The following is a 25185-nucleotide window of genomic DNA, read 5'->3' as shown; positions in this document are numbered from 1 at the left end:
ATGAACACTAACTTCACTTAACGAAGGTTTATTCAGCACTTGCACATACAAGAGTGCGGAGCGAACTGCCTACAGCCGGAACACATGCGGTATATAAACAGTTACAGAACATTCCAGTACAATGATTCTTGATACTTGTGGATACTTCTAGAATGTTCTCGAACCGAATATAGAAATTGAAATTTTACAGTTTAGGTGAGCTTTGAACTCACGACCCTCCATACAACAGTCTAGTATCATAACTGCTACACCACAGTGACAGCGCTATTCTTGTTTTCCTGCGATATTGCACCTTCCTTAAGAGAACAGCGTCTCGGTGTTACGTCCTCCTAGTCTGGGAACGAGTCATAGGTCGTGCATACTCCGACTCCAGATGACTGATGTTCGCCCTGGCGGTGATCTTTTTAGAATTTCCTTTGCCGCTGTGCTCTTCGTCACCTTTCCGCTTGTTGCCTGTCGCTGGAGCTTCGAATTTACCCTGGGTTACAGGATCCTTATAGGGCTTCATTCGAAGGACGTGGACCGTATCTCTGATCTTTCGTCGTCTTGTGTCGAGGTTGAAATCTTCAACTTCATAAGTAACATCAGACAACTGTCTTACAACCTTATAAGATACAAAGTAGCGCCTGAGGAGCTTCTCAGAGAGACCAATCTTCGGAACAGGAGTGAAGATCCAGACGAGGTCACCAGGCTGGTAGACACGGCGGTGGCTCGCGTCATACCTTAGGCGATCGTTTTCTTGAGCCTGCAGCGTGCGGAGTCGAGCTAAATGCCCAGCTTCCTCAGCTCTGGTTAACACCTGTAAGTCTTTTTACGTGTTCGTCAAATGTCTCTGAGAACACTATAATGTCATCTAAATAACAAAGACACATCGTCCACATCAGGTGACGTAGAAGATTATCCATCATCCGTTCAAAAGTTGCTGGTGCATTACACAAACCAAACGGCATTACCTTAAACTCATACAGGCCCCCAGGGATGATGAATGCAGTTTTCTCACGATCAGCCTCAGCTACTTAGATTTGCCAGTATCCCGAGTACATGTCCATGCTTGAGAAAAACTTAGCCCCCTTCAGACAATCGAGTGTATCGTCAATTCGTGGAAGAGGGTAAACATCCTTTTTAGTTATCTTATTAAGCTTCCTGTAATCAACACAAAAGCGCCAACTGCCATCCTTCTCTGACCAGGGCCACTGGTGACGACCATGGGCTCTGTGAAGGCTGAATGATGTCATTCTCCATAATTTTCTCTACATCGTCGCGATTTATTCGACCTTCTGTTGCTCACACACATTATGCTCTCTGGCTTATTGGTTGATGGTCCCCAGTGCTAATCTGGTGCTGCACCGTCGATTTGTCTAATTTGATCTTCACCTGTAGATTGAAGCATTCAGAGAACTCTTGAAGAATGGCAAGTAGCTTCTTCTGTTGTTCCCTAGTGAGATCTGGCGGTAGTCTAGATAGAAGATCTTGTCTCGTAGTGGTATGCTAATTTCGCCCACAGACTCGGCATGGGAGGTTTCTATGATCGTCAGCTGTTCTGCAATTAACGGCTCAGCATTTGCTACACACATGCGTCTTGGAAGGATCTGCGCTTCTCGGAGACAGTTAACTACCCTCAATTCACCGAATCCGTTCTTAAACGAGATGACAGATGCTGGGATGACCAAGTTATTCTTCAGTGGTATGTTTCTCTTACATCCCACTACAAGATCCATGGGTTGCATGGTATGACACATGACAGTTATCTTCCTAGCGCTGACTGCAGGAATGACCACTTCATCCAGCACTCATAGTCTCCACACACTCGGATGCACATCTTCCTGTCCACAGTATCTCATCTTGTCTAGCATAATCTTCGAGCGACCACAATCTATAATTCCCTGAGAAGCTTTCAAAAAGTCCCATCCGAGAATGACGTCATGACTACACTCTTGTAAGACGACGAATTCTAAGGGCTGTGTATAGCCACTTATACCCACACAAATGACACATCTTCCTGTTTGTTTTACATATTTTCCATTAGCCACCTTCAGCAGAGATGTTTTGTTGTTGACAAATACGGTTTTCTGCAACTGGCGACGGTACTTCTCCGAAATGACTGAATATGATGCTCCAGAGTCCACAAGAGCTTGGGATGGTCGACCATCCACGAGGATATCGACGTAGTTACCTATCTTTTTGTAGTGATCGACGACGGAGGATTTTTGTCTTCAGTGGCCTCCCCCCCCTCCCCCCCCCCCCCCGTCCCCCAAGGAAGGTCGCACCTTTTAGCTTTCCAGGTTGTGGCGGCTAAGTAATCGGATGGAGCTTCTAAACGGCGATGGAGACCTTGATTGGCGTGTTGGGGAGCATCCTCTCCAGCGGCTAGCTTGCGGCGACGGTGACCTACGTCGTCCTGCACCCACATCTTCTTGTTCATCTTCGTCGTCACGGAGTTGGCGTCGGCTAAGATTGGTCTGCTGTCTTCTGGCGCGAGCGTCATCAAATATCCGCCGCCTATATCGACAATAGCGTACCACATGTCCCGGTCGTCCACAGTGGAAACATACTGGTTGGTTATCCTGGGCCCTCTAGACATCAGTCTTCCTTGGTGCCCAAACAGGTTCCTCATGCGGCATTGTAGGAACGTAACTCTGCTTGGGTCTCGAATTTTTCACCGTTTTAAAGGAAAATGAAGGACGAGAGATTGGGTTCAATGTCTGTTTCACTTCCTCCTTTGTGACCTCTTGAAGCGTCTCGGTATTTTGCTCGCCGTGCAATCCAAGTGCCTTCTGAACTTCCTCTCTCACTATCTGACGAAGAACCTTGTGAAATCAGTTGCTTACTCTATCACCGACATCGATACCACGTTTGGAAGCCATCCAAACTTCTTGCGTGTACTTATTTTTTGATGCATTGTCTCGATATACCGGCACCATTTTATGAACTCGTCTGCTGTCTAAACCTCCTTTTTTTCAGGAGTAGGGCTTGATACATGTTCTCAGCAGCACCCTTCATGAGATGTGCAACCTTATCTTCCTCCTCCATTCTAGGATCCTCTATTTTACACAGCTCCAAGACATCTTGAATGTAAAATGCTGTAGTTTCTTCTGGACGCTGTGCCCTGCACTTTAATTTATCTTCAGCCTTGCACTTCTTTTGTTGTGTGTCGCCGAAACACTTGTGCAGTCCGCGTGGTATACTTCCTAGTTTGTGAACTTCTCGTTGTTCTTATACCACTGCTTGGCAGTGCCCGCCAAGTAGAAAAATACGTTAGCCAAACCCACGGTGTCATCCCATTTGTTAAATTTGGCTATAGCTCATATACATTCAGCCGCTTGTTTGGATCTTAGCCATCTTCACCAGAGTACCCGGAAGGATGTCTCATGTGGAGGCACACGGCTGCTGTCATCGTAGCGTCCTGTTCTTTTCTGTCTCCGGTAGATTTCGATCTGTTAAATATGGCTCTAACTCGCGTTTCTCGCTAATAAACGGCGGCTTTGTCGTGGCCTGATGGGAGCCACTGTGTCGTCTATAATGTGCGCATCTCAAGTTCCAATACCCAACGTCTCCACCAGAATAATGTCACGTAGAGAAGGTGTAATTAGATGAATGACGAACGCTAACTTCACTTAACGGACGTTTATTCAGCACTTGCACATACAAGAGCGCGGATCGAACTACCTATGGCCAGACTACATACGGTATATATACAGTCACAGAACATTCCGTTACAATGATTCTTGATATTTGTGGATACTTCTAGAATGTCTTCGAACCAAATATAGAAGTTAAAATTTTACAGTTTGGGTGAGTTTTGAACTCACGACTCTCCATATAAGAGTCTAGTATCATAACCAATACACCAGAGTGATTGTATGAGTGAACATCTTCTGCGACAATATGTTTGGTACCTTGTGGCCGCTGGAGGTCGCAGCAGGCGACTCTGCTGCGTCACTGGTGGCCTCATAGCAGTCAATGTGTCAAAAATTCTTACATTCTAGAAAAGTCATGTTTCTTTTTGAAATTTGGCAGTACTAACAATAGGTGAGTGATGGCGTGAGTGGTCAAGGGCTTGTTTGACTGGCGGGAGGATAACATAAATGTTGAAAAATCTGAACTGACAGAACTTAAGGCAAGACGTCATACACCTCTCTATTTCTCTATAACATGCTTGGAAAACTCCAATATCCATCTATCAGCGTAGAAGCCAAGGATTTTCTTCAGCCCTCTACGTAACTGTTCCATAGAGATCGTTCAGAAGCAGTTAGGGTTGCAGAGTGGCATTATTTAATCGCTGCATTCACGAATGTAACAGGAACTAACTTTTATGTATCATTCAGTAAAAATGATTTGTGGAGTAAAGAGGAAGATTTAGGTGTATCAGCTTATGAAGTAGCAGGAAATATAGACTTTTTTTAAATAACTGACTATTTTAAACATACAAGAAAGAGGAAAAACTCATGTAATTAATTTTTTAAAGGTTTAAATGGTTCAAATGGCTCTGAGCACTATGCGACTTAACTTCTGAAGTCATCAGTCGTCTAGAACTTAGAATTAATTAAACCTAACTAACCTAAGGACATCACACACATCCATGCCCGAGGCAGCATTCGAACCTGCGACCGTAGCGGTCGCTCGGCTCCAGCTGTAGTGCCTAGAACCGCACGGCCACGTCGGTCGACCAATTAATTTTTCTGTTGTGGGTATTAGGCCATGGTCCACTGCATGTTTCTGTGCTAACATTTCGTCTTCTAATGCTGGAGACACCATCAGAAGCTATAAGGAGTTTCAAAATTGAAGAAGCTCCACAAGACGAATTGTCTAAACTTGCAGAGCCACATCGACTTGTATTACGAAACTTACAGAAAGGAATAGCTGGTGCCGTTTGCTTTATTTAGAGTGAAAGCCCACAGCGTGGGCCTACAAAACAACATAAACAGTTTGTACTTAAAAGACACCTTGAACAGAAAATTGTCCTTCAAAAGCACAGAAACGAAATTAACAGGAAAGGAGGACTGAAATGAGACAAGTTGTAGGAGTTACTACAACAATGTCAACTTTTCTCCACTGCATGCTTCCTAAGACTTGTCGACACGACTCTGTGACCTTAGGTAGCGTTCTGATGACATCACGACTCAATACAAATAAATAATCAGGCTTGTTAAGTTTGTTGAAGTTTGAAACTGCTATCTCTAACGATATCTGCAGCAATAGGTGACGAAACATTAAGTACAGAAACACGTTTTTGATCACATCCTAATTCTCTTATAACTAGGGACAGAAAAAAGTCGTTAAATTTTTTGGACAAATTTGCTGTTATTTTTTCCCAATTTCGGTGTTATTTGTTGCCGACTTGGGTCATATTTTTTGCTATGTAGCTGCCAAATTCTTTTTGTCAATTTCTCCCTTTTTTTGCATATTTGATGTTATTTTTTCCTTTGCTATGTTGTTTTTTCCAATTTTGGTATTATATTTTTCCTAATTCGATGCTTTTTTTCCTAAATTTGGTGTTAGTGTTTTGACTGCTTGATATGGTGTTACTTTTTTTACAGATTCAGTTCAACTTTTTTGCCAGATTCGGTGTTATGTTCTTCGACAGATATGGCTGTCTTTTTGACAGATTGGGTCTTACTGTTTTGCCAGATTCGATGTTCCTTTCCCAAACTTGGGTGTGGTTTTTGCGAAATTCAGTGTTTTTGCCAATTTAATTGTTCTTGTTTGCCAATTTCAGTGTGTTTATTGCCAAATTAAGTGTGTTCATTGCCAAATTCGGTGTTTATTTGGCGATTTCGTTGCTGGTTTTGACAGTACATCATAGTTTGTTATGTGGGAAATGATTTGTCATTTGTCTTGGGGTAAAAAAAGACATTATGCTATTTCAGAATTCAATAACTGCCAGTTACTAGCGCTGATAATATCGTTCTCAGATTAAAAAAAAAATTATGGGAAAAGGACACATGTCACGAGATATAATAAAAATTGTTAATTTCGCGTTATTTCATAAAAAACCGCCACTTTCATGCTATTTTTGGGGAAATTTTTGTGTCCCTACTTATAACAAATAAACACCTTGGTCACAAATACCAGTCACAAAAGCATGTATTGTATGATAATTTAAGTAAGACAAGGACATGGTACATATAAATGTACATTGTGTATTGTGGAATATTTGTTATGTTCAATATTGTAGGGCCAAATAGCTGTTTCATGCATAGATGGAGAAGGGTAAAATAATCAAGATTTTGAGATTATATTATTTCCTTTCCCCAAATTATCTAAAATGAGAGATACTGCTTTTTAAGTTTATCTTACTTTTTCCACCTTTCGACTCAAGTTGGAAGAGTGCAGATGGGTAATGGTGAGATGAAGTGTGTTCATAAGGGAGGAGTGGAGGGGAAGACACTTGCTGTGAAAGATAAAACATAGGTGACATTATGTTGAGCTGGAGATGGGATGGGTTTGAGAAGCATGATAGTGAAAGTTGAGGTGTTTGATTTCAAATTTTCTGATCTGAACCTCATGGAACAAATCTGAGACGCTAATGGATGCCAGCTCCACACCCACAAAACGACGTACCTCAAAATTATAGGAATTACGTGAGCTGCACGTAGATATCTGAAGCTATGTACTTACGGAAACCAAACGAGGATATGTTAAATCCATGCCACGCCCAATCACCGAATGCTGAAGCTAGACCGACGTGCTATTGAGCGGGTTGTCATAATTTTATGGACCATCAGTGTAATCACCATTGAATTTACGCTCGTCTTTTTTTTAGTGGCTCATGAAGGTCTAAATGCCAATTTGATGGATTAAGCGTTATTTAACGGCTGAATCAATGTGTGATATTCTATTTTTGTTAACTTTCATGAAGCACAAAAACTCAAAATTGTTACACTATAACGAATGAATCTCCGTGTTCGGCAGTGTAATTCAGACATTCGTGTTATTTATTTGCGCAAGATACAGTTTTGCACTCAGTATTCGCAAGTTCTATTCCTCAAATTTAGTCATAACAGCTGCAACCCAAACTAGACTGTCGTTGTACTAGCCAAACGTATACGATGGTGGACATGGACGAACGATGAACACCATATTGAGAAACACCGCTGTTAGAATTTCATCTGCCACTGGAAACAGTAGTTCACGCTACTTGCAGTGGCGTTACTTCAGTTACATGTAAAGACGCATCCTATCCCACTGTAACAAGTGGAGACGCTACTTAGATAGTCGATTACAGAGATCTTTAGACCTTTGGTTTAAAGGTGGCTTATTTTCTAACATCGTTGTGTTTTAAGGTGTAATTAAGAGTCTTTGGTTTTGTAACTTCAGGACTTCAGGTTGTTGATGTTGTCAACCCAGTTGAGTTTAATGGACTAGAGTGTTGTTATAATTGATGCTTTTAGTTTCTGCAGTTGATAAATATGGAAACTATTCTTGAACAACAAAGGAGATACCATGAAGAACGAGAACGATTGATGGACGCAATGGTCAAAGAAATGTTGCATAAGAAGTCCGCCGTGAGTTTTATGCTTGTTATTTGTATATTTAGTTTTTGAAACGTCCTTAGACTGACACAGCATTTAAAGAAATCGTACTTTGTGCTGTGAAATCGAAGATGAGGTTTAATAGTATCCTTCTTGTAAAATATATTTTCCGTTGCATTTGGTCTATATAAACCCGATTTAATAATTTTCGAAGCAGAAAAATTGTTGGTTAGTTAACTGGGAATGTTCTATAAGAGATAAAAATAGTCGATTTAAATGGATGCAGAAGTGACTAATTTCTTCACCTAAAGAGAGCGTGGAATTTATGCTTGTATGTGCTAGCAGTAGGCAGAACACAAATACAGTTGGTGCGCTGTAGTTCTTTCCATCCACCTTCATATGGAGACGAATAGTAGTATTCCACCTCCTTGATTTTATTTTAATTTACATTTTCCGTTTCATTTACACGTTTGTTGTAAAGAATGGTAAAATGCTCTTACACAAATATCGAGATACGGCGCTCAACTCCTTGTTTACACCCCTGTCTACTGTTCCTGTCGTTGCTTTAGGCCACAGACGTATCTGCTGTTCAGTGTTTCCTCTGTGCAGTGAGTGGTTGTCTTTTCTTATGGGATTGTTTGTATTCAACTCACAGTTTTGGTTCATCTTATTAATTTACTAACCAACAGAGATTTAAGCATTGGAGCTGTTTTCGAATCAGTTGAGAGTGAACAGGAAATGTGTCTAAAGATATAACATTTATGGTAGGATATGGTTGCTGATGCTATATATTTAATGACTGAAATTAAAGAGTCAAGTGAGGCTACGTCAATAAAAGATTTAACATGCCAATAAGTAAAAGCATTGGGAATTCTACATTTGCATAAACACTCCGCAAGCCACTGTACAGTGTGTGGTGGAGCATACTCTGCCATCAGATATGACTTATTTTTTCTCTAGGCCTATTTCAGAGATTGAGTGAATATGTAAATCATTATTTATTTGATTAAATAAAGAGCATCAAAAAGAGGGCGTTGTTGGTGAATTATATATTCACTATGCATGACGGTGTGGGAGTGGGATAGGTAGTTTCTATTTATACTGATCACTTCAAGTCAAATCCCACAGGAAAATAGTGTTAATTGTTCCTTAAAGAAAAAGCTGTCAATAACTTTGTAGGTCTTACACAATTAGATTCTTCATATTTGTTTTGTCATATTGCATTGGGCATAATCCGCATCACTTCAGGCGGGGGGGGGGGGGGGGGTTACCTTTGTAGTCTTTGATGTTATTGAATTTAGCATATGTTGAAATTCAGGTGTAGGTAAGAAACACTTATTATTTTGTTTTCTCCAAAAAAATTCCTGCTCCGAGATACAGGCCTTGATAGATATCACTGTGAACACCATTTTGAAAATGCGAATTTCAGAAGAATCTTTAAAATGCTGTATCTTTGTAAAAGTTCTAGAAATTTTATTAGAGACTTCTTTATTTGAAAGATAATTGCTTGATGATTACAGCATTATACTCCATTTGGACATATGTGTCAAAGTTCTTTTGAAATTTTTTTTTTTTTTTTTTTTTTTTTTTTTTTTTTTTTTTTTTTAATTCACAGATAAAATGCCAATCCAGAAAAGTAAGAGTATTTTCTGTTGATTATTACTGTGTAGTAATTCACAGAAATAAATGCCAATCCAGAAAAGTTAGATTTTTTTCTCTTGATTAGTACCGTGTAGTACTATATTGCCTGTAAATGAGAGCTTCCACTTTGAGTTTGACAGGTTTTATTTTAAAAAATCATTTTTTTAACTTTCAATGGTAATATACGTCTTCACAGAAGTTGTTTCTTACTATTGTCTTGCAGATTCTTGTCAGATTCTTTGTTTTGGTTGTTCATTGCAGGTTTCTGTATTGTAGTTGTTCAGTGCTAATTTGTTTATTGAAGAGGCTGCTAAGAAATCTGAGACCATCCAGTGAGTTATGTGTTTTAATGAGGAATTTGCCAGTTGGCATAGTTGCAGTGTGTTTTGTGAAGTGTCTGATATGTCTTCTGTTTGGGGGCCACAGGAGAGTGAAGTGTGCTGACTATTTGCATATCCATAAAAGAGTGATATATAAGACAAACAGAAAAACAGACTCTGTTAAGATTGGGAATAAGTGTTCTCATTTGAAGACCTTGTTTCAAAGTGAAGATGTTTCCAGTGACGACTTTTTGTGTTCTAAACGTTTTGCCAGAATAACAACGATGATAGTATCTGAACAAGGTGAAGCCTCCCATGGTGCAGATTTTGCATCATCTAAGGAGAAATAAATACTGTGAATTAGTCAACTACAGAAATAGGTGTTAGTGTTGTTAAGAAACTGTGGCAAGTGAAATCGAGTCATAAGCTTTATGCATCAAGAAAGCACAGAGAAATTACTAACTCTATGGATGAATACACTACAGAAAAACTGACCACAATCTTCAAAGTAGAAATTCCATCTTCAGAAGAAAATGAACAAAAGCACTCTTGCACCTCTAGCCAGGAATTTTTCACAAATATCAATTCAGCTGTTGAATATCATGCATCCTACAGTGAACTCAGTGATGTCTCAGTAGTATGCCTAGCAGAGCACTGGTTCTCCATTGCAAACTTCAAGTTGTGCGAATACGACTCCACATCAAATGCCGGACATGGTGGGGTTGCCATCTTCATCAAACAACACATTGAATATAGCCCACTTCCTACCCTAAAGGAAATAGGAACAGACAAGATCTTTGGGGTCGACAGAAGCGTCCGATCCCAAGCGTCGGCTTTGACCCGTGACGTAAGGGTGTTGTGTGTGACGTCATGATGGCGCGGTTTGTGAGTGTGGCGTGTTTGTAGATGTCGTCGAGTTGTGGTTTGTTGTGCTCTCTGGTGGTATGTTCAGAGTTTTCGTTTGTGTGGTGTAATGGGTTCAGTTTGCTTTTGCCCATTATCAAGAATTGTTAGAGTGTCGGCTGTTTTTGTAGTGGAATTCGTTTCAGTGGGTTAACGATTTTGTGTGAAGGTTAATTTAGTGTTGTTCACTGTACATCATGCGGTAATTTTAGTAAAATTAATCGGCTGTTGTTTTTGTTCAGGAATGGATATGACAGATAAAACTAACACTGCGCAGGTCAAGGGAAGTGTTCGATCCCAATGTGTGGCTGTGACGTATTGGTATCGGGAGATGTTTGAGCTATATAAGCCAAGGGAAGTGTTCGATTCTAATTTATGGGATCGGAAGCTGCTGTTGAGCTATATAGATCAAGGGAAGTATCCAATTTCAGATGATATTGTGTTTAGTGGTATTTGGGGAGTTTTGTGATGTCGGTGTTTTTCGTCATTTTGTGTGGTTTTGTGTGTGGGAGGGTGTCTAAATTTGTGTATATTTAGTTTGCCCCCCACCCAAAAACACCCCGTTTCCCGCGTTTGTCCCGTTAGTGTCGTTAGGCTTTTTGTGGAAAGTGTTTGTGTTTGTTTTTCGATGTATTTTCGTCCTCATAATGTGTGCGTACCTACTTTATATGCGCCATATTGGAATCGTGGTTTATGGTCGTTTCCACCATATTTGTGACGTCATGGGTCAAAGCAGACGGGCGGGATCGGACGCTTCCGTATTTCCCATCTTTGAATGTGCAGCCGTAAAGCTTACAGATATAATCTAATTGTAGCTACAATTTACCGTCCCCCCCCCCCCCCCCCCCCCCCCTCCAGTGGTATTAATGATTTTCTGTTACAAATGGACTTGTTTCTATCCAAAATAAGTCAGTGGAAACAGGATGTGATTATATGTGGTGACTTTAATATAGACTTTCTCACCCACAACAGAAACAGGGAAACATTGATTAACATTGCAAAAACTTATAATCTGCATGCCCTTGTAAACGAGCCCACTAGAATAACACCCACATCCAAGACAGCTCTAGATCAAATTTTTGCAAATAGAAATAAACTTTACCCAACTCTCGAAGTATACAATGCAGGATTCAGCGACCACCAAGCTGTCATTCTGAAGGTCAATGTTAGCAAAGATACCTCAAACCCAGTCCCACCTAAAACTTTACGAAGGTTTTTCACCCAAGAGAACTTGAACAAGATAAAATGCCCACCTTAGCAAAGAAAAGTGAACAGAGATGTACACAGCCAATGATGTCAACATGAAATTCAACATATTTCTTGGCAAAATGATCGACCACTTTGAAGAGACCTTTCCACAAAAACCAGTAAGAATAACTAATAATAATAATAATAATAATAATAGAAACAAGAGTTGGATTACACCAGCTATAAAAATCTCTTGCAAACATAAAAGAATACTCCGCATGTTATGTAAACAAAGTGGTGACTCCCCCAACTAACAGAATACTATAAAAACTGCACATGTATCCTAAGAAGAGTGATAAGACAAGCAAAAAGGACACAGAATGATGAGTACACTGACAAATCCAGCAATAAAGTAAAAGCAATGTGGAATATCATAAAAAGGGAAAGAGGGGAAATGAAAGCTTCACACACGAACATAGAAATCAAACTCAACAATGAATCTATATCTAATCCCGAAGTTGTGGTGAACTCTTTCAACAATTTCCTTACGAGCATAGCTGAAAAATTGGTCCAAAATAATCCTAACACAAATTACCAACCAGCAAACCAAAAATATCACACATGTGCAGAGTCAATTTTCATTACCAAAGTCACTGAAAATGTTGCAAAAGCCCCCAGAGAGTTAAAAAATTCATATTCAGCTGGAATTGATAGTATCCCAGCAGCTGTAATCAAAAATTGTGAACACACAATTGCAGAACCATTAATTCACCTCTGTGACTGTTCTTTCCAGGCAGGTATCTTCCCTGAAGCGCTGAAACTTTCTAAAGTAATTCCTGTCTTCAAAAAAGGTGATAATAAAGATATGAATAACTACAGGCCTATCTCAATCTCATCCTGCTTTTCTAAAGTTTTTGAAAAAATAATGTACAAAAAAATGATGGACTTCATTGAAAAAAAAGATTTACTAAGTTTAACTCAACATGGGTTCAGAAGCAACAAATCTACTGAATCTGCAGTATATGATTGCATAAATATGCTATTAGAACTGTTAGATAGAAAACAACCCATAACAGGCATATTTCTGGATCTGTCAAAGGCTTTTGACACTGTTGACCACAAAATATTACTGGAAAAATTAGAACACTATGGTATCAGAGGAACTGCAAAGAACTGGATTGCTACATTCCTAACCAATCAGATGCAGAGAGTCAGCATGAAATATACTAATAGACAAAGCAACTCAATAACCAAAATACTATCAAGTAATAAAACTGTAAAGCAAGGTGTTCCACAGGGCTCAGTATTGGGACCCCCTACTTTTCCTCCTGTATATTAATGACTTGAGCCTGAATGTTGATGCACACAAAACAATAATATTTGCTGATGACATAACTGTACTCCTCAAAGGGGAGAATACAGAGGCTGTGCAAAAAGCTGTGAACTTGGCCACTGAACAATTCAGCAACTGGGCTAAAATCAACAGATTAACTATCAAAACCAAAAATACAGCTTCCATGAACTTTCACACAACACAAAATGCAAATTCCTCTCAGCCATTTGTCACTGTACATAACCAGTCGAGATACTGTTTTCAAATTCCTGGATCTGTGGGTTCAATATAACCTGAAATGGAATACACTTACAGGAAAGGTAAATGCCAGTATTTGTACTGGCTGTTATGCATTGAGTGTACTGAAAACATGTGTTAGCCTGAAAACATTAACCAATGCGTGCTATGCTTACATACAAGCCCACCTAAAATATGGTGTAATATTCTGGGGAAATTCTCCAACTGCTCTGATCACATTCAGATTCCAGAAGAGAGCATTGAGGATTATTACCCAGAGACTCCTGCAAACCCATCTTCAGAAAGTTGGAAATCCTTACACTGCCTTGCCTCTACATTCTTGAGACTCTAAAATTTTTCAGAAACCACTGACCCCAGAGTCGTAAAAAATAATGAAATACATGAACACAACACCAGGAAAAATGCAAACCTGCATGTTATACGTACAAACACTCAACTGTGTGAAAAGGGAGCTTTCCACATGGGCCCCCAACTGTTCAACAATCTTCCCACTAGTATTAAGTCCATCGAAGACAACATAAAATTTAGCAAAGCCATGAAGTCATACTTGTTGTGTCAATGTTTTTACTCTGTAAATGAATACTTAGAACAGTAATCTTGCTGTTTGTGTTAAATTGAAATCATTGAGCAATATAATACATTAGGATACTATAGGCCTATGTTAATATATGTTAACAATGTTAAATGATATTTTCCGACATCTGAAACACACTGTGTGCCATCAGATCACATGGAATAAATAAATAAATAAAAGGTGCAAGTTTTAATTATTATTCCAGAGGCATTTTCAGAGAAAACAATTTTGAACTATGTTTCATCAGTATCAAAGTGCATGGTAGACATATCAAGAAATGTGAGGTCTGTAAAAGGAGTCTTTGGAAGACCAGATTTCTCTTGTCGTCATCCTGTAGAAGCAGCTCAATTTCAAATAGTGCAGTCATTTTATCTGGAAGATAAATAGGATTGTTCTCACCAGAGTGCCAAGGAAAACGGCACTATAACTGTACCAGTTGAAAGTCAAAAAGTTGTTAAAGTGAAGAGGTACATGACTCGCAGTATTAAAGAAACTTTTGCAATTTATAAGAGCAGCTCTACAACTTCACGTATTGGAAGATCAAAATTTTAGGCACTACGACCTAAGTGGGTAGTTCCACACCTACCTAGAGAGGTCTGTTTATGTGTGTACTGCGCGAATTTTGAACTTTGTGTGGTAACTTTGAAGAACTTAGTGGAGCACATGATATATGAAACCTTGGTTGGGCATGTGAAGTCAATAGTAGTTTGTGACGTAAAGCGAGAGACTTGTTTGTTTCAAGAATGTGGTGACTGCCCTGGAAATGAAGGACTGTCTTTACATACTCTTGGCCTGGAAGGTGTAGCGGATAACTTGGCAGAAATTACATATGCAATATGGGAGTGAAGTAAACTAAATAAGAAAACTGTTGCCTTTGACAAGTTTGTTGATCAACTATGTAAATGGTCAGTGAAAGCAGTAAATCATTAGCTTCTGAAGATATTGCAACAACACATTGCAGAAGTGAAATGGTGTGTACAGGCTGAAGAAATATGCTTAGTTCTTCACTGTGATTTTCTGAGAACTTGTCTGTAATTCTCCCACAAGAAGTACAAGGGCATCATTGGAGTGATGACCAGGTTTCAATTTTTACTGGAGTGACATATTTTAAAAACAAGACCACAAGTGTTGCAGTTATAAGTGATGACACAGGACATGACTCAGCACATGCTTTACTAGCAATGCACAAAATTCTTCCACTACAAACAGAGGCAGAGAAGGACATCATCATTTCTGATGGTGCTCCTAGTCATTTTAAAATCGTTACCAGCTGTTTGAATTAAGTTGCTTGTGCCAACTGACTGGGTATACAGTGCTACTGGTCACGGGAAGGGGCCTTGTGATGGTATAGGAGGCCTGCTGAAGCACCATACTACAAAACATAATCTTTTCAGACCAAATACAGCAGTGGTTCAGAACACTGAGGATTTTACGAGAGTCGTGAAATTTTACACATCCACAGCCTCTTTCTTTTGTCCAAAGAGGAAATCAAAGAATTCCATTAGCAGAAAAAAGAAGAATGGTCCAAACAAACTACTAATGTGAAAGGAATTCAGGAGACACATTTTTGGACTTAAAGTGATGGGCGAACTGATATTGCACACACTTTAAAGAGCAAGAAAGAAGAAATTTCGTTCGTTCGGCCAACACCTCAGAAACAGCAGGGTAATACTCAGCTTCACAACCTGGGAACGGGTGTGTGTGTGTGTGTGTGTGTGTGTGTGTGTGTGTGTGTGTGTGTGTGACTGTGGCTGATGGATTGCAGAGATTGTAGACACCATTTTGTGTTAAAACGAAATTGTAGTGAACTTTATGTACCACATGGCCAGTCGTTGGATATGGGTTTCCAGCTGAAGTGCTTACTTCCTGTTCACAATGTTTAGAAGATTGTAAGTGCTCCAGTTCCTATTGGTTCAACAGGAAGGCATCATTCTGTATCAAAGGAAGATGCTGAAGCAGTGGAACACATTTTTAGTTCATTGACTGGCTAATATCAGTACAAAACAGTGCACAGAAGTTGAATAAATTGAAACCTTTAAGTCTTTGGACCTTTCCCATATTTTTGGAACCATTTAAAATGCTTGAAAAATGAATCTTTTTCTCCTCTTTCAAAACTAAAATTGTGTTAAATAAGCCTAGGTTTTGATTTTTATGATCCTGTTATGTGATAATGAAACAGGTTATATGTATGGCAAAAATTTCAATTGTTTATAAAACCTGTTCAACCTAAAAGTGGAAGCTCTCCTTCTCAGGGGATGTGGAACTATGTGGTACAAATCAACAGAAAAAAAATCAAAATTTTGTGGATTGGAAATTTTGAAAAAAAAAAAAAAAAAAGAATCCATAAATTATAAAAAAAGTTCAGAACACTATAGTAAAAGAACTTTGACAGGTAAGTCCAAGTGGAGGATTTCTTTGTAATCATAAAGCAATTACCTTTCAAATAATAATAATAATAATAATAATAATCTATAACTGTTCCAGACATACAGTATTTTAAAAAATTTTCCAAAATTTGCATCTTCAAAATGGTGTGTGCAGTGTCATCTTTGGAGGGCTGTATCTCGGAGCAGAATTTTTTTTGGAGAAAACAGAAAATTAGTTTTATTTACTTACTTTTTCTTTTTAACGTATGCTGAATTCAATAACATCCTAGACTACGATGGTAAGATTTTTTCCTAGCCTGCCTGAATTGATATGAACTATGCCAATGATATTTTATCCAGTGTTCCTATGTTTTCCCACAAATGTGTTGTCGGCAATCTGCATTATAGTTTTCAGCTTGCCATTTACTTCCCATACACTTGAATTTAGAAACCGGTTCACTTCTCATTAATTTTTCTTCTTTGTATACCTTTAAAAATAAATGTTTCCTCTCTCCTGTTAGTTCCTGCCTTTCTTCATTTCATACAATGACATCCAGTCCTCCCTTAACAGTTACAGTGAAACCATATGTTCCCTGAAGACTTTAGTTGATAAGTAATTCTTCTTTATGTATTGCCAAATTTCAGATAGATGAGGGTTTTAAACATTGTAATCCTGTTTACATCAATAAGTGTAATAACAATAAAGTGTGTAATTTTCTTTTATCATAAGCATCATTTGTTTTATCATTCAGGTTTCTCAGGATAATGGAAGCGTCCGATTCCACCAGTCTGCTTTGACCCATGACGGAAACGACCATTCACAACAACTCCCATATCGTGCCTATGACGTCATTACGTACACATCACAACAAACATGAAAATAGATTGAAAAGCGATCAAATGCATATTCATCGAAAAATATAATGAAACTAATGGGACAGGAGGGGGAAGTTGGGGATTTTTGGGTGGGGACAAACTAAAAATAAACACACGCCACTAAACAAAACGAGAAAAACAATAAAACAAAACAACCACAAACTTCCCAAAATCAACTATAAACAATATCCACTGGAATCGACCACTACCCTTGACTTATATAAGTCAACAGAAACTGCTGATACCAAATCATAAAACCCAAAACTAGTACCACCTCCACAATCATTCCTACCTCAAAAAAAAGCCACCTACAACAACAAAATTGGAATCGAACGCTTCCGTTGACCTATATAGGTCAACAGAACTACCGATACCAAATCATAAAATCCAAAACTAGCACCACCTCCACAATCATTGGGGGGGGGGGGGGGGTAAAGCCCTTCAGAATCACACCCTACAACTAAAAAAACTACAACAAAACAAATCCTCCACAACAAAATCAAAAAACACCGACCACCCTGCACCCACCTACGCCCCCAAACCTTACCAACAACAACAACAACAACAACCAGCCCCCCCCCCCCCCCCCCCCGAAACCAAACTAAACCACAACCTCTGGCCTATACATCCTACTGACAGCCCTTAAAAAACCCCTAAAAATACAATAGCCCTCAGGGACACTTTTCCGCAAACAGTACTCATCTAAATGAGCCTGAAAGTTAGAAGAGCACCTCTTCCCCCCCTCCCAATGACAGACTTAACAGCCCCCTCCCCTTTTCAAAAACCCCTCTATAGCAGTAGTACAGGTGCCAGTTTCATAATTCTTAAACTCAACACTGTGGTTCACTACTAAATGTAGGCGCTACAGTCTGGAGCCACATGACCGCTACGGTCGCAGGTTGGAATCCTGCCTCGGGCATGGATGTGTGTGATGTCCTTAGGTTTACGTAGTCCTACGTTCTAGGGGCTACGTCTGCTGACCCAACCCCCTAGAAGAAGAAAACACGTCCGAAACTATAGTGCTACCCACTTCTGCATATTCCTCAATCAAACCCACAAACTCCCTTTCTGTACGCCCCTCAACAACCCTAAAAATACATTCTGAACACCCAGCCCCCAATACCACAGCCCCCCACACCCATAAACCAACCACGGGCTTACCTCTCGCATACTTTCTCCTCCCAAACTGTGACACATCAATCTTTACAACCACCTCAGGCCCACCCGACTTACCCCTATATTTAATATATTCAGAACAAATCTCATGACAAGAAGAATACCAATCAAGCACCGTCCTCTCACTGACACCCACCTCATGCACACAAAAACTGTGAGAGGATTGATAGCAAAAACGATAACTCATCAACATAGTATCACCTAGACTTCTCGAACCAGGAACCTCGCCGTATAGAGCGCCATAGGTTATCCCTGCGACATCTCCACATGTAGCTGTCCCTGGTCTGAGACGCCTGAACTTTGGTAAGCCTCGTGTCTTCTCCACACACCAAACATCTCATCACTTCCGCCAAGAGACCGAACAGCTGCAAGAACTTTATAAGCGACAACGCACTGTCACCCATAAGCCCCCACAAACGAAAACTGTTTATCTTCTGTGTCATATCCATACCTAACAGAGACATGACAACAACAATTATCTAAAGAATTCACACAAAACAAACTGAAAACGACACTACAATAACTTAACCATAACAAAAATTAAACTGTCAAAATATTCCACTAGACATGCAGTCAGCACAACAACAAAACCCATCAACGTCTACCACTCAAATGAACACAATATGACACATAACATGCCACCCACAAACACCACCAGAGAGCACAACCAACCACAACAAAACACCACCTACAAACACACCACAAGCACAAACTAAACCCACAACACCACACATCACGCAACCCACAAACACACCACCAGAGAACACCACCGACTGCAAGAACACGACACCTGCAAACACGCTCACGAACTAAACTTCATGCCATTGTGACATGACATGCCACAACAGCCTTACGTCACTGGTCAAAGCCGATGGGTGGAATTGGACCCTTCTGTTGACCCAGTTTCTCATATTGATTCATCAAATACCTCAGTAGTTAATATAAAGTACTAGTTGTGATAAATGTAACTTTCCACCATATTCTGGTGAAACATAGGAATTATGTCTTGATGATGGCCAATTCGTCAGAAGATGGGAGGTGGCACTCATTGAAACATCATTTCATTTTTATGAAATCTACTAATTTTATATTAATTCAGCCCACTGGGAAACATGGAGTTCACAGGAGAGGTCCTTCCTTTGTGCTGTCCAAATAAATACATGGAAATGTGTTTGAGTCCTAATCTGGCACACATCTTTAACTTGTCACATACAACCAAACACAGTGTACACTCCTCAGAGAGGGAGAAAATTCATTCGCAGTAAAAAATATGAAGGTGATTCATTAGGTTCCAGCAACTGTCTCTGTCTATTAGGTAGTATAGCTGGTAACTTTTTCCTGGTCCATGTATTTCCAGTTTATAGTTGCTCATACATTATGTTTGTGAGTACCAGTACGATTTTACTGACTCCTAGAAAATTTGATGGGTCATTCCATACTAAGTCATCCAGGGCCCTACACCCAGTTGTCATAGATGTTTACGAAAATTTATATTTGAATTGTATGCATAAAGACAAGAACATATTCAAAGTTTCATCCAATCGTGAGAATTAGTTTTTGAGTTATCACCGTTTAAAGTTTTAGGCTAATTGTATTTCCAAGGGCAATTAAGATGTAACAAAATCATGCATGTGTTTACAGAATTTGAAGCAAAAGCATTAGTTTTGAAGCTAGAGCCTAGAAATTTTCACTATTTTGTTCTAAATTAAACACTGAAACTGATAGATCTACAAAAATCCGATTTGGGTCATTCCATGTCAGTTCAACCTGGGGCTCCAGCTCATAGTCTCAGATTTGACTGAAATTCAGTAGACTAATTCTACCATATGTGGAACACTCGTGTGCAAAGTATTAGTTTCCCCTGACAGATAGTTCCAGAATTATGACTTGTGAAAGAAGGGTGCGTGACCTGGAAATTGCAACCCGCATCTGGCAATCTATCTTCAGACCCAACTTCAGGTCTTAATAACTTTGGAACTATTCCACACAATCCAGTGAAATTTTTACAACCCAGTAACATCCATTTAGAGAACACACTCCATGAATCAAAACACCAGCAACATATTTCGAGGGATAATAAAAAATTCCAAAATGTGATTAAAAGATAGGTACACATTGTAGGTGCCCTCTATGACAAATAAAATTCACTCAAAAAGAGTGTAAATTTTTTTGTGGTATGCTTAATGTGGCCTAAACACACACAGAACTCATCATGCCCATATCAGTCACAAAAACTGAGTTGCATGCACACGAAAATACAAAAATTTGAAAAATTACCTGAAAACATGGATTTTCGAAGTGTGGTAACACAAAAGGGACAAGTGGTATCCGAGCCAAATTTCTCACACTGCATAAGTAGACCATTATGATATATATCTCAAAATTTCAGCATGTCATTGCAAGACATTTGTGTACAATGGAAGTTGACAGATGTGGCCATTGTTCCACAACACAATTTTGTAAAAACATATCGTAAACTGTTCTGCCTCTTCTTATCCTCTCCCACAACTGTTTAATCACTAAGCAACAACATATAGAGAGATTAACACAACCTTTCATTTATGTTTACTGCAACTCAACAGCTAAAAACCAGTCGATTGTACTTCGAACAGAAGTTCTCCCACACTTTAGCTACTGTACTCTGTACATTGAGTGGCAAATTGTACTGTCTTCCTGACACTGTGGTAGGAACTGGAACTGTCATAAGAGTACATTCAAAAGGAATCCAACACCTGTCTGCCAAACGTGGACAGTGGAATGATCTTGCTGGTCCTGCTGGTGGCATGAACTTCACAAATACATCACCTTCTGCTTCACAGCACTCTGCAACACACCCTAAGTACCATTTGTCGTCATAAATAGCAGTAACATAGCAACCTGGTTGTATGTTGCTGCTTTTGTTTCTGAATCCTTAGTCAGACGCATGTTGTGTATGAACCTGCAGTTATAATCGGACAGTCTGCTCACCTGCACATAGTCAGAGTCTGCTGGAGAGAAGTGATGATGGCTCCTTGTGCCTGCAACAGTTTTAATGTGTTCTAGTCTGCTTTTTAGCAACTCTTCGACTGATTTCACCTCATCTTTCGATTGTATGCCAGAGATATTTTTCTGTACCCAGGTAAATAATTGAAGAGGTGTTAGAATGTGACCTTCTGTAGGGTGCTGCAGACTAGCTCATGATGCCATGTGCTTAATGGTAGCATCAGTACCATCACACACATCACCTGATTCACATCTGTAGTAAATTGCAAATGGCTGGAGAGTTGCTTGACTGTTGTCCCAATGATATCCTCAGATGGCATCTTGAACTATAAATGCATAATTTTCAGAGAAGTCTAGTATTACTATAATTTCATCTTGTTTCAAATTGTCCTTACAAAACTGGAGATAAGCTGATTGTGCTGTTGCTGTGAAGCAGTGTGTGGTCAGTTTGTCCAGTTTTTGACAACACATTTCAACAAAAATCTTCCACTGTACTTGTTTCAAGACTTGTGCGATCCATGTGTGTCCATTGGTTATAAGAAACAAGTTCATCGTCATCCATAAGGAGTTCACCATACAGTTTGTTATTCATGTGTTCTTCAAGATTTGCCTTACCAGGACACTTTTCACACCTGTGTATCCTGCACTGGTAGGAACTGATGTCACACACTAGCAGCTTCATTGCACCTTTGTAATCCAGAGCAGAATCCTTTATAGCAGCAAACATCAGCTTAGCATTTTGATGGGTCTCTCATACACAAACATTGTGTGTGCCCCTTGCACTTACAGGCACAACCCATTTTGGCTGAAGATTGAAAAAAGATCATAAATCTACTTTGGTATTGGGATACTTTTCCTTGAATTCTACATATAGTTCTGATATGTTGCATAGCAACAGACTTTTTTGCATCTGTACACGTACATTTCCCATTTTCACCGTTACAGTCTTTTTTTCCAGGCATTATTTGGCTGTAGTCATTATTTTCATAAAACTCCGACACTAGCACCTTCATTTCTGAACTCAATTGCTTGCCCTACCTTCTGAAGTTGTGGAAGCACTCCTTGGGTTGCTTTTATTTTCCTAGCTTGCTTTACCGTATATGTAGAAACATTGAATTCCTTTGAAGTGTAGTCAGTAGACCAGCTGGAAAGTGCAAGGGTAAGAATAGCTACTTTTTTCTGGCGTGTGGATATGGCACATTTTTCTTTCAAATCATGCACAATTTTGTCCAAATCGGAGCATTTCTGGCATGATTTCTGTTCCTTTGGAGCAGATAGTTCTTCCTCTTCCACCTTTAGTGTGTCAGCTAATTTATGTTTTAATTCCATTTGAGCTTCTTGTAGTTTTCTTCTACAATAGCTGGGCCTGTCTCTTTTTCCCAACTTTGTGTATCTTCGTGGGAGACAAACCAAGAGCAGTCACTGAAGTATTTAATTGCTCATCCGCTGTGGTTGTAGGTGGCTGATACTCCTCGTCGCTGTCATGTAAATTATCAGAATATTCTTCGTTTTTTAGCAGTGTAACACACCTGGAACATAACTGTTGTCCTGGTTTCATGTTAAGTCCCATGCACTGATTCACATTCAATACTGATTTGATATCAATTTCTCTGTGGCTACACTTCACTGTCTTCTTATGAATATGAAATGGGTCAAAACAACTTCTTTGTAGGAAAAAATACTTATCCAGAAACACTTTCATATGATGATAACAAACACTAAAGTTTCCTGGAACTGTACTTCTTGTGCCCACAGGGTGTATCCCAGATCTCCATAGCAACAAATCTTAGTCCGATTCATACAGATCATACAAGACAAAGCGAATGCCACATTTTGTTTCATATGTTGTTTTATGACATTCAGATGCTTGTGCTCTACCAATTCTGCAACTTGTTTGAACAAAAGCACCACTAGTACACTCCTCTGCCTCCATACTGGCTTTCCACAACAGTACTGACCGGTCTGAACTAGAATCTTAAAAAGTCAGATGGCTTGCGGAGTATGGATGTAGATGTAATTGTTGCTTGTTTCCTTTGTTGTTCCTGCCTAACAATGATTCATTCTGTCCCTGAAAACTACCATTGTTTAACTTTCTGTTGCCTAATGGTTCCCAACAATTGCTGCAGCTTTATCTGAAACAAGCTGTCTGCATCATCACTGTTACTTGCTAAATCATGTTAAAAGAAATGTAACCAAATACATCTCTTTCAACTTTTATTGTACACAAATGCCTTGCAATAACAAGTTGAAATTTTGCCACATATTATATTATGATCTACTTATGCAGTGTTTGAAATTTGGCTTGGATATCACTTGTCGCTTTTGTGCTACCACACTTCGAAAATCGGTGTTTTTCAGGTAATTTTTCAAATTTTTGTATTTTCGTGCGTGTGCATGTAACTGTGTTTGTGTGACTGATATGGGCAAGATGAGTTCTGTGTGTGTTTAGGCCACATTAAGCTTACCACAAAAAAATATATACTCTTTTTGAGTGAATTACATTTGGCATAGAGGGCACCTACAATGTGTACCTATTTTTTAATTACATTTTGGAATTTTTTATTTTCCCTTAGAAATATGTTGTTGGTGTTTTGATTCATAGTGTGTGTTCTCTAAGTGGATGTTACTGGGTTGTAAAAATTTCACTGGACTGTGCGGAATAGTTCCAAAGTGATTAAGACCTGAAGTTGGGTCTGAAGATAGATTGCCAGATACGGGTTGCAATTTCCAGGTCACGCAACCTTCTTTCACAAGTCATAATTCTGGAACTAATTGGCAGGGGAACTTAAAATTTTGTACATGAGTGTTCCACACTTCGTAGCATTGGTGTGCTAAATTTCAGCCAAATCTGAGACTATCAGCTGGAACATTTTCTCAAATTGGTTGAATTGACATGGAATGACCCATTTATAATGTTTATTCATATTGAAGAACTGTACTGAACTCAAAATATTGTTAATTTCAAAATTGTGACGTAGCTGTAGAAAATTATGAATAGCCAAAATCTCTCTCCAAGTAACCCAATACAACCATGTATTTTTGAAAACAGCATAAAATTACCTTTCAAACGCTCAAAAAATTGTTGGGGTTCTGAGTTGTAACAATTTTATATCAAATTGAAGTCAAATTTTGTAATTTATTGAGTAAAATACAGGGCTATTGCAAATGATTGAAGCGATTTCATAAATTCACTGTAGCTCCATTCATTGACACATGGTCACGGCACACTACAGATACGTAGAAAAACTCATAAAGTTTTGTTCAGCTGAAGCCGCACTTCAGGTTTCTGCCGCCAGAGCGCTCGAGAGCGCAGTGAGGCAAAATGGCGACAGGAGCCGAGAAAGCGTATGTTGTGCTTGAAATGCACTTACATCAGTCAGTCATAACAGTGCAACGACACCCGATGACAAAGTCAAACGCTTTGAATTTTCGGTGCGGTTGCAACAGCTCATGGAAGAGGATGCGTTCAGTGCGAAACTTGTTTTCAGTGATGAAGCAACATTTTTTCTTAATGGTGAAGTAAACAGACACAATGTGCGAATCTGGGCGGTAGAGAATCCTCATGCATTCGTGCAGCAAATTCGCAATTCACCAAAAGTTAACGTGTTTTGTGCAATGTCACGGTTTAAAGTTTACGGCCCCTTTTTCTTCTGCGAAAAAAACGTTACAGGACACGTGTATCTGGACATGCCGGAAAATTGGCTCACGCCACAACTGGAGACAGACAGCGCCGACTTCATCTTTCAACAGGATGGTGCTCCACCGCACTTCCATCATGATGTTCGGCATTTCTTAAACAGGAGATTGGAAAACCAATGGATCGGTCGTGGTGGAGATCATGATCAGCAATTCATGTCATGGCCTCCACGCTCTCCCGACTTAACCCCACGCGATTTCTTTCTGTGGGGTTATGTGAAAGATTCAGTGTTTAAACCTCCTCTACCAAGAAACGTGCCAGAACTGCGAGCTTGCATCAACGATGCTTTCGAACTCAGTAATGGGGGCATGCTGCGCCGAGCGTGGGAGGAACTTGATTATCGGCCTGATGTCTGCCGAATCACTAAAGGGGCACATATCGAACATTTGTGAATGCCTA

At 39.5% G+C, this 25185-nt stretch overlaps 1 protein-coding gene across 1 annotated transcript in view; it reads left to right on the top strand.

Moving 5' to 3' along the window:
• The first annotated feature begins 7290 nt into the window (after nucleotides 1-7290).
• Nucleotides 7291-25185, top strand: part of LOC126477733 (splicing factor 3A subunit 3) — an 88655-nt gene continuing 70760 nt past the window's right edge. The window contains exon 1 of the mRNA XM_050103641.1: nucleotides 7291-7505. Within this exon, the coding sequence (XP_049959598.1) occupies nucleotides 7410-7505 (96 nt within the window). The 5' untranslated portion in view covers nucleotides 7291-7409. The remainder of the gene's footprint in view (nucleotides 7506-25185) is intronic.

This window comes from Schistocerca serialis, chromosome 1 (genome assembly GCF_023864345.2).
Source record: "Schistocerca serialis cubense isolate TAMUIC-IGC-003099 chromosome 1, iqSchSeri2.2, whole genome shotgun sequence".
NCBI classification, from domain to species: Eukaryota; Metazoa; Arthropoda; class Insecta; order Orthoptera; family Acrididae; genus Schistocerca; species Schistocerca serialis.
This window is presented reverse-complemented; position numbering and strand designations above follow the sequence as displayed.